Source organism: Dendroctonus ponderosae, unplaced genomic scaffold (assembly GCF_020466585.1).
Source record: "Dendroctonus ponderosae isolate FM_Combo_2020 unplaced genomic scaffold, Dpon_F_20191213v2 Dpon_F_20191213_6, whole genome shotgun sequence".
Lineage (NCBI taxonomy): Eukaryota > Metazoa > Arthropoda > Insecta > Coleoptera > Curculionidae > Dendroctonus > Dendroctonus ponderosae.
This window is the reverse complement of record NW_026018814.1, coordinates 10,364,987-10,375,528: the sequence shown is the minus strand read 5'-3', so window position 1 is coordinate 10,375,528 and position 10,542 is coordinate 10,364,987. Positions and strand designations below refer to the sequence as shown.

The 10,542-nt window shown below is 32.1% G+C and overlaps 1 protein-coding gene across 4 annotated transcripts in view; it reads left to right on the top strand.

Moving 5' to 3' along the window:
- The window catches only part of LOC109536872 (tudor domain-containing protein 1), a 64,686-nt gene extending 56,529 nt beyond the window's left edge, over positions 1-8,157 (top strand). For 3 of the 4 annotated variants that reach the window (XM_048667566.1, XM_019903314.2, XM_048667568.1), the window contains 18 exons: positions 612-845; positions 939-1,046; positions 1,149-1,370; positions 1,538-1,637; positions 1,770-1,926; positions 2,119-2,249; positions 2,421-2,593; positions 2,918-3,140; positions 3,226-3,375; positions 3,562-3,706; positions 3,766-3,894; positions 4,091-4,251; positions 4,505-4,679; positions 4,735-4,839; positions 4,906-5,121; positions 5,759-5,920; positions 6,268-6,428; positions 7,945-8,157. In XM_048667566.1, coding sequence (XP_048523523.1) covers positions 612-845; positions 939-1,046; positions 1,149-1,370; positions 1,538-1,637; positions 1,770-1,926; positions 2,119-2,249; positions 2,421-2,593; positions 2,918-3,140; positions 3,226-3,375; positions 3,562-3,706; positions 3,766-3,894; positions 4,091-4,251; positions 4,505-4,679; positions 4,735-4,839; positions 4,906-5,121; positions 5,759-5,920; positions 6,268-6,428 — 2,752 coding nt within the window. In that variant the 3' untranslated portion in view covers positions 7,945-8,157. Of the gene's footprint in view, positions 1-611; positions 846-938; positions 1,047-1,148; positions 1,371-1,537; positions 1,638-1,769; positions 1,927-2,118; positions 2,250-2,420; positions 2,594-2,917; positions 3,141-3,225; positions 3,376-3,561; positions 3,707-3,765; positions 3,895-4,090; positions 4,252-4,504; positions 4,680-4,734; positions 4,840-4,905; positions 5,122-5,758; positions 5,921-6,267; positions 7,384-7,944 lie in introns of those variants that run through there. The other variant, XM_048667567.1, reaches the window with a different exon arrangement.
- The last annotated feature ends 2,385 nt before the right edge of the window (positions 8,158-10,542 follow it).

Sequence of the window (10,542 nt, the reverse complement as noted above, 5' to 3'; positions counted from 1 at the left end):
GACAGAACGGCATACATATTACAATACGCTGACGACACGGCACTTATTGTACACGACAAAACTACTGAAAAAGCGACTGAAAGACTCCAAACACTGGCAAACAACACAATGACATGGTTTTATAAATGTAGACTAACGCCAAACGCGACAAAAAACCAACTTCTGCTCACGAACCACAGACTCAACGCTGACTCCCCTACAATAATGGCAGACGGCCAAACGACACAACCGAAAAACGACGTAAGGTACTTTGGACTAACAATCGACCACAAACTCAAATTCACTAAACACACACGAAACATCAGAACAGAAACGATAAAAAGAACAAAACACTTTCGATCACTAACATACAAAGACAAAGGAATTAGTACCAATACCGCGTCAAAAATATACAAAGCGTTATTCTTTTCTCAGTTTTTCTTCTCAACAACAATAGTTGGTAAAATGAAAAATGACAATGTGTTGGTTTTTTTAATTAATTTTGTTATACTATCGTTTTTTTGAACAGGGGAAGTTCTGCCCGGCAACTTTTAATCACCCTGTTAATTTAATATTGTTGCATCTTAAATGTTGCCTACTATTATATTAAATACATCAATACTTTGTTGTAGATTTGATCTAAATAATTCCTTTAGCTCGAATAGAGATACTGATAATAATTCGACCAACTGCGACATGGATGAGGATTTTGTTTATGCTGGCCAGTATGTTGATATGCACGGAAGGCCTGTTGAAGTTTTACAATCTGAAAAGAGGCAATTGTTTGTAAGTTTAGATGATGTTCGAGCTGCTGGGTTTAATATATTTCCAAAAGAAAGTTTCAATAACGCCACAATTCCGAAAGAGTGAGTAAACATTGTCAGTTTATACTGTTAAACATTTTTAATTGAGATAGAGCAATCAAATAACGTATTTTCTCTTCTTTCTTCAAATTGCAGAATGGAATTAAAAGAATTTGAAAATTACTTACTAAATCAGGGAATGAAATACATAATTAATTTCAAGAAGACATTTGATGAAAATGAAATGGTGCGAGTATTTGAAAAGTAAGTATAAATTTGATAATATCACATCCGATTAATTTCGTAACGACTTATTTAATAAAACTAATCTAAATGACTTTAAATAAATCTTATTGAATGTTTTAGGGTTAGAGCAAGACTGCAAAATCCTGAGCCAGCATCACATGTTGGTCACGGTCGGCAGATCAGTAAAGTTGGAAATAGTAAAAACTACTCAATTACCTCCAAAACAACAGTGTATTCGTCTCCACAGGCAAACACAAGTCCTAATGCTAAAACAAATCACAGTTCTTACTTTGAAAATGGCAGTCCACAAAATCCTGCATCAAATAAGCAAGCGCGCGACAGGTATTTAATTTTTTTAAATTTATATCAAATATTTTCAATACCTACATGTTTTTTTGATCAGATGCTTCATTCAAAGTCAAGTCATAATATTTATAAATGTATTGATACAAGTTTTTTTTATATAAAATAAGTGTGGTATTAAGCAAGACATTCAAACTTTGTTTTAGGCTTATGAAACCGTCACCTCAGCCATCAAATAGGGTGTTTCAAGACAAACCAACTTTCAACTCAGAAAGAAATGAACGTGGGAGGGAAGCAAACCCAATGGTAACTGAAATGGAATACAATTTCCATCTTTTTCTTTAGTCTTTGAACTACGTGCATGAACGTAGTTCCAGTTGCGTATTACCTTGAATAGTGTCTTTGTTTGTAATATTACACTAAACTAAATCATTTTAGAAGAGATATTCAGAAAATAATGGGGATAATAAGGAATATAATGGTAGGTATAATAATAGTAAACCGCCAGGCAGGTCACCTAGATCTGATGGATTCGTACCCAAACAGAACGTCCCAATACAAACTAGCAAACAGCGGGAAAAGCAATGCGATGATGGTAAGACATTGCCAGTTTCTAATTTAATATTTTTGTTTTATAAAAGTTGTGTATCATTTTATATGACTTCTTATTATTTTCAAAATAACACAGTTTGACTTTTTACGTTTGAGTTTGTTTGATTAAAGCGTACTTTCACGTTATATTATATCCCATATACGTCGGTGCACATGCCAATACATACATTTTTAGATGGTGGTAAAGCGATTGCTGCGTCTACACCTAAGACTGATAGAGTATCATCGAATGCTCCTGCAGCTAATGAAGACACAATTCCGCTAAAGATTGAAAGACTCCCATTGGCAACCGGCTCCATACACAAGGTATCAATTTATTTATGCTCAATCTGATAAAAGTTGACTTAATTTCAATTACAATCATTTGTTTGCTGAATCAGCTTCGATGCTTCATTTCGAAAAATCGAGTGAAAATTTCGAGTAGTTGTATGAGTAGGTTTTCTGCCTAAACTATATTATCTAGAACCGCTTTTTCAGATTAACATATCATATGTAAATCCAGAAAAACCGCATGTATTTTATGGGCAAAAAATCGAAACATTGAGTAATATTGACGATATATTACTTCACGTCAACACAATAGATAGCACCTTACCTGAAGTCACCCCTACGAAAAATACTTTGTGCGTGGCATTATTTGAGGATATCTGGTAAGATTTGAGTTTCTCGCCGACCATTATTTTACCGCACGCTTTTATAATTTACCTTTTTCTCACGTGTTTATTGAAATTCCATTTGACAAGAAGAGGATGAAAAATTAATTCTTAGCTCAGGTTTTCAAACATTGCTATGATTTTGCTGGAATTAGATAAATATAAATTGTTGCTTAAAATGTCTCTTTTTGTCTTGTATAATAACTAATGGGATGCATTTTTTTGCTCTTGTAAGAAAACAATTTGATTACAGTACGCAATTAAATTAAAAGTGGTCACATTCAGACCCGTAAATTCTAATAGAACTGAGTGCGTTTTCAGGTATCGAGCTGTGGTGGTAAATTCAAATCCTACAGATACATTTGTAGAATTGATTGACTACGGTAATAGGGAGCATATTACAACTCCGGTGAAGGAAATGTCTTCGGAAATGAAAGCAATACCCGCCCAGGCAAATCGTTTTACTGTTGAATCATGTCAATTAAATAATAAAAGTTTTATTTTTGAAACTGGACAACAATTTGAGATTTCGGTCACTAAGCAAGTAAGTAGATTGATTATCTGGTTTTTTAATTAACGTGTTAATCTCAAATCAAATATACACTCAAAGTGTCGAATTTTTTTTTCAGTTTGACGATTTTACTTTTTTGATCCAAATTAAAGTTCCGTTAAATACCAATACGGCAGACGAAGAACAGAAAGTTCCCACTGAAACACCATCATCTGAGCTACCTAAAAGTTCCGATGCTGACAAAGAGCAACAGGAATACTTCACTAAGGTAAGTGCATATAAACTTTAGTTTTGCACGCCTTGGTTGAGATTATTGTTTAAATAGTCTTGCAAGTTAACAGAGGAGACATTGTTTCTCCACTATATTCATTAAAGCATTATTTTGACCCAAGCAACAATATCATTTAGTTGGAAGTGAATGTGGATTCATTTGAATACTCTTTTTATTCTTCAGTTGCCTGAAAGTACAGCAAAACTTTTACCAGATGAGTCAGTTATGATTGTTAATTATATTGACACTGATCTCATATTAAGGAATAAAGAGACTGGTGGAATTTGCAAGAAAGTTTATGAGCATTTAAGTAATATGGAGAAGAAGCGTAAGTGTTTGAGCCGCATTTGTATATATTCATTTTATATTATTTGCCTGGAATTACAGCCGTTAGTACACCAAAAGTGGGACAGCTAGTTTTATGTGCTAAAGATACCCATGAAGGTCTGCATCGAGCGATAATTAAGGAAGTAACGAAAAAAATTGTCGAAGTTGAATTTGTCGACTATCAGGGTGGTAAGTAGTTGTTATTTTCATTCTAGCATTGTTCGATATATTCTGCAATGTCATATTTAAATACCATAGTGGGGCCAAAGAGTTCTTCTAAAATATGGGATATATTATGATGTACTTTGCAGCGGCTTAAGTTATTTTAAAATAACATTATACCGACTTCTTTGCTTATCTTATATATCTTATCTTTGCTACATAGGGGATTTTACATCAATCAAGTTTCTGCGGAATTTTGACGCGACTTTGGCTTCTTATCCAAGAGCATTCCTTACACTTGAATATCCAGTGCTGAGCCAAATTTCAGAGGAGGCTGAAGACTTCTTGAACCAACTTATTTTACAAAAAAAAAAGATTAAAACGGTAACTATCGAAACATATTGTTACTATCCGGTTTGAATGTGTTGCAAAAAATCAAAGTAGTGAATGTGAAGTAAGAAGAATTATCAATAAACTATTTTCGGATAATGTAATATAATAAATTTTGAGAATTATTTTATACATTCTAAAAAAATTTTCTTGAATTCGCTGGCACAATTAACAACAAAGTATTTCATGATAAAATGATTGGCACTTTGTAAGTTAATTGTCAATATTTAAACTTGTGTTTTTGCAGACTAAAGGTTCCAGTAACCTAAACCTTATGCTGCCGACCGATAATATGTTATTATCAGAAAAGCTTAGGCAGTTATCTGAGCCTAAACCAGCTCCAAAAGTTGCTTCCAAGCCAGTCCAACCAACTCCGCAATGTGTTTCACCTACTCAAGATGTTGGACAACTGAAAAGTGCAGGTATACTGTTAAACAGTAATTGTGATATTAGGAGTTTAAATATTATTTTATGTAGAAATACAAAAACCGAAGCAGAAAAATGAGTCGACTTTACCGGATCCAGTAACTCCTACGAATGTTCCATTGAAACAACCGGATAAAACAAAAACTGATCCTAATTGTAAGTTGTAGTTAGCTGTTTTATCCTGAATTTCCATTAATATCTTTGTTTTTAAATGTTTTTCAGATATTGTAGTTAGTTACACAGATATGCCGTTTTTGAATGCACCTGTAGGCCGTGCATCCTATTGCTGTTATTCTTGCCGAGATGGTATGGTTACAATTCTCTCAACCTCCGAGAAGAATGAAGAGTATTTAGCAGAAATTCTAGTTGTGGAAGAACCTGATGATACGTCTTCTTATGTCCCTGATGAATTCATAATGTGTCTGGCTAAATTTCAAGGTAAAAAGGGCCACTCGCTTCCATTATTAGACTTATTATGTTTTTTCATGGTGGTATTTTTTTAAATTATGTTTTTCCTAAAATATATAATACACCGGCATATAACTTAACTGTAACTTGATTTATTGAAGTTTTTTTAAATCCATTTAAATAAAAGCAAAAGCTTTAAATGAAGTAAACCACTAGTTAGTATGCTGATGACACTACTATATATAATATAATATAAATAATCTTTATTTCCTACAGAAAAAGGCTATCGACCCAATCGGTCGTTCTGCCCTTGTGTAGTACATGTGTTTTAGCCTAGCTTATTCTAAAATTAATTCCTATTCCTAACACTGGTATAAACTAATCAGCAATATAAACTAATGAGCAATCAAAAAATAAAAATAAATTATTGGCTTACAAAACAAACAGATCTTAATCGTTACACAACACACCAAGTTGCGTTTGAAGGTCTTCTAGTTAAGTATCTGTTGGAGAACGAAAACGGGAGTGTTTTGTCTGTCTTGTGAGGCAAAGGGTCCAGTTGTGGGGGGATACTACTAATATTACTGTAATAATTATTTGACTATATTTTTATTACTGAACTGAGGAAAATTTTTCACAGCTTTAATTTAAATTTATGTTATTTTAGATGCTTGGTATCGAGCATTTGTAGCGGAAAATCATGGTGATCAAATTACAGTTTTCTTTGTGGATTTCGGAAATACAGAACTTATTCACAAATCGGAAATCAGGCGGTTTCCTAAGCGACTAGCGGAAATTCCGTTATTAGGGATTACAGCTGCTTTTTCGGGTAAGCTTTTTTGGTACTTTTATTGAATCAATCACATAGTAAATATTATTCAGAGTAAACTGCCTATTTTATTTGTATTCCCAAAAAAGCCAAATATTTTTTTATTTAATAATAATTAATTAACAAAATATTTTCGTCATAAACAAAACGATCGTCATAGTCACTCGCGCTTTAATTCATTGTTGGTCTTTCAACTTTAAATAATTTTTCGAACTCTGTCTTTTAGAAATGGATAAATGCAAATAGCGGCTGGAAAGCTCAAAATTTGTTGGTTTTATGACAATTGAAATCCATTTTTTTTTTGATCAAATTGAGTTTCTAGTAAAAATAATTTGTTACGTTTTCAGGCATTCCTGATGATCCAAACGTGCACAAGAGACTTACTGAATTGATACCAGATGAGTCTATATTGGAAGTGGACGTAACTCAGTCGAGCGACGAAGAGTTTAAGTGCAAAATTGAAATTCCCTCTATTTTTAGTAAACTTAGACAAGAAGGGTTGATTTAGGTAGGATTTCATATTTCATTTATTAGCTTTTAAACACTATATTTTTTCTTATTTGATTCATCGATTATTTGAATTTTACATCAAATATAATTTTTCTTAGTTACGAAATAATATTTTCTTTTTATTAATGTTTAATTTTATGATAATATTGAAGTGAAACTTTTTTACGTTAAATTAACACTTATTTCAAGATATGAAAGTTTCAACGCAATTTTTTGCAAGTCGCAAGTATTTTTCGAATCTACGTTTCGTAATGCGGCGGGCAATAAACGATCTGTCTTACTTTTAAACAAAAATTCAAAAATTTAAGTATAATTTATTAGTAGTTACATATACTCTGATCCCCTATTTTATACATCTCTATAGTTAAATATTTGTTTTAGATTAAAACATTTTAAATGTAATCTAATATTATGAAATCTACATTTTGCTCAGTGTGTTTTTCCTCTTTGTGACATTGTCCAGTGCTTTCATAGCTCAAGTGCGAACTTGCCTGTAAACCAAAAGTTTCCTATTTCAAGGTAGAAGTGAAACTATCCTTGCGATCTACTGAAATTACTTAATTATTTTTATGAACATTATCCGACAAGACAGAAATGAAAAAAGATGAATACCTCAATGTTTGTCTGCTTTATTTGTGAATATGTAGGGCATAGTTGGGAAATCGGAGTAATCCTATTAATTTTTGTCGCCAGTCTTTATTAGTTGTCTAAGTAGGTTCATTTTATCATTGATAATTTGAAAAAATATATTTTTTATACTGCCATTGACATAATATTACTATACATGATTTAGGTATGTGCTAGTATTACTTTTTTTCCCAACAACACAAATATTCGTAACTTTTTGACAAATGCTTTTCTATTTTTTGTATAAGTTTCCAACAATGTATTATGATTGGACATCACGGGATGTTGTCGAATATAATTTAGGATACCATAATTATGAGAACCGATGATTTGTGTTTTATTCTGCATGTTCAGATAAACGAATACATATTTGATAATAGGACGATTTTCAATTTTGACACTTTCAAGTAGATTATTTATTAAAACGTAGAAGTGTTTTTTATAGATTGAGGATTAATTGAATTCCTGACGCTAACTTTGAGTGAATACAAAATAGAAAAGAAAAGTTATGTTTTTCTAGTCCGCTTGAGTAGCAAATTTGTTTTTTTATATCGGGAGCTAACTTTTAGAAAAGTTAATCTTTTTGGGTGCTTATTTAAACCGGTTATATTTTTGTACCTACAAACTGTTTAAAAATGTAATCTGCTTCGTATATAAAGCACTGATTTATTTTTTATTAGTTTTTGTACTTTATGAAACAGATGCCTTTTGCTTGTGGCATGAAATAATTCATTTTTATCGATTCAGATTTGTTTGCTGCGTTGCTCACGTCTTTCCATTTTATCTATTACAATTTTTATTTTATAATACATTTAATTTCATGCTAATTTTGCCAGTTGAGCTGGATTTTCCGATTTTTACCTAAAAAGCTATATATTAATTTGCAGCTCGCATACCATTGTATGCTATTATCTGTATCACAGACCCCTGTAACAATAAAGCACCATTTAAGGATAAAGTTTGCTCAGTTCGAATGTGAAGCTAACGAGGACGCCACTTCTGCAAGAATTAAGAATTTCTTGCGGCATTGCCACACATTGCTCACTGTCTTTGTATGTTTATCCGATTTTTATTTGTTTATTAAACTGATTTTTAGACTGTGTTGACTTTGAATGTTTATTAAATGTATTTTGTTAATTAATACTCCATTTTTATAAATTCTTCAGACATTGATTATATATAAAATATCAAATCTGAAGTTAGATCCATAGTTTTAAACCAAATTAACTTAACAGTTTTTTCTTCAATTTTTAAATTAGGGTTAAAAAAAGAAATAACAATTTTATTAGATTTAATGGAATAATTTGTCTTGCTTATTTTGAAAAGTTAAACATATTGAATAACGAAAGCAAGTATGTCTTTAGCTGGGATTTGCAATTTTAACTGCAATTTAATTAAATAGGGGTTTATTTCAGGTTTAACTACTTGTGCCTATCGCACTGCTAGAAGCTACACATAATTTATTATTTGTAATGCCTAACCCTCAGGAAATCTATACAACCCCATGTGGCAACCCAGCCATTCAGTGACAAAATGGCAATGGAATGCTGCCCCAAGAAGTGAAGTTCGCCGTGTATTTTCGTGTTTTTGAATCAAATTTTCGCGAGTTTTTTCAATAAAGTGGACCCTTTGAACGCTACGGATTTTTTGTGTTCCGTTTGAACTGTGACGTGAGTGGTTTTTATTCAAATACAGTGCTTTTTCCGTGATAAACATTGCAGAAATCCCCCAACAATAGGTAAAGTATTAAGTCTGCTCTGGTTACCTTTGTATTATAAATTTTATTATATCTTCAGGGTTCGGTATTGATTTATTTTATTACCCTAAGTTGAGAGGGTGATTATTGCTAATTGTTTCATTGGTCAGGTGTTGTTGCACTCGGAAAGAGTCAATAAACAACTGATGTTTTGAATTGTTTATTTTGACAGGAATTGTTTGTTTTGACATGCTGATTTCAGTTGTGTTTTTGAATTGCGGCATTAGTTGTTATGTAATTATTTTTCTATGAAAATGCTCGATATTGAACTTGAAACATTCTTGAGTGAACCCATAATTTATTGAGACATTCCTGTAGCTAGCGGTAAGTCAGTTAACGTTAAATCTTAGATTTAAAAAATTTACCTTTTTACGATATGTCCTGTTGCTTTGTTTTATGACTATAACGTATAAAAACTTGTAACTTTGTGATACAACAATTTGCTGCTTGTTGGCTTCTGTTCTTCAGTACTGAGTACCAGTGGACAAAACGTTGCTCTTCCAGAGATGTGCTAAGTTTTTATTTAGGTACCTATTCTTGATTATTACTTTAAATTGATATTCAATCTGAGTCTGATGAGAAAGTGGTTTAAAATCCAACACAACGATATGTATTTATCAGGCGTTAGATTCTACTAATTGATAAAAACATACTAAACTTCCTTCATGTAATATAATGTTTAGTTATGAAACACAGTTCATACGTGGAGTTCAAAATATTTCGCAACTATGAATGTACGTATTCAATGGATCATGAAATGTAGAAATTAGGCGCGTATACAGGGTGTTTCTAAATAAGAGTCCCAGCGGAGAACGATAGAATCCTCATACAAAGCAAGTCACTTTTTCGTCTTCCATTTTTTCATTTGAGCTTTCGTTGTCGCAACGCAGGGTGCCAAAAAGTAAAGTGTTTTTATCATTATGTTAGGAACCGTTTGACCTACAGCAATCAGCTCTTGTACAAACATTGCCACTAATAACAACTTTTTTTTTGTGGTGGAGATTTTAATATATCTGTAAAGGCTTAACATAAGCAGAGGCAAAGAAATAAAAATGAATTAAATTTTCGACACTCTGTATCACTCAAACTAAAGCACGAAGAGAAAAATGGATGAGGAACATGTGTTTCCTTTTCCCATAAAGAATCGACACTTCCTTTGGCACAATTAAGTACTTATTTATATCTATAGGAACACACTATTTATACTTAAACTGCTCCAATAGAACTTAAAAATCGTATATCGATCAGTGTGCAAATACAAATAGTACATCCATCTTAAAACACGAAATTTGAGGCGTTAAGTATTAATAAACATTTTTTTAGTTCCTATACTTGCTTGTATGTACGCATTGATTGAAGGAGCAAAATACTGTTTAAATGTTCTATTAATTGGATTATTAATGTTCGAAATATGTTCTGCATGGACTTTTTAACTCAATTATATGCCTCTTTCTTCGCTAGTCTGTATTTGAGATAATTAATTAATTGTCTACAAACAAGGGATGGTTTAGTGACATTACACGAATAATTGAAAAGTTTTTCTGTTGGGGATTCGGTCTGCAGTGAGAAAATTATAATAAAATACCGAGTACTTACTGATAATTGTTTCGTATTAAAGGTCTGAGAACTCTCCAGAATCTCAATCAAATTGAAAAAGATTCTGAAGGGTTCTCAGATCATTCCTGCGAAAGAATTAGCAGTAAGAACCCACCTGTATTTATCTGTTAAA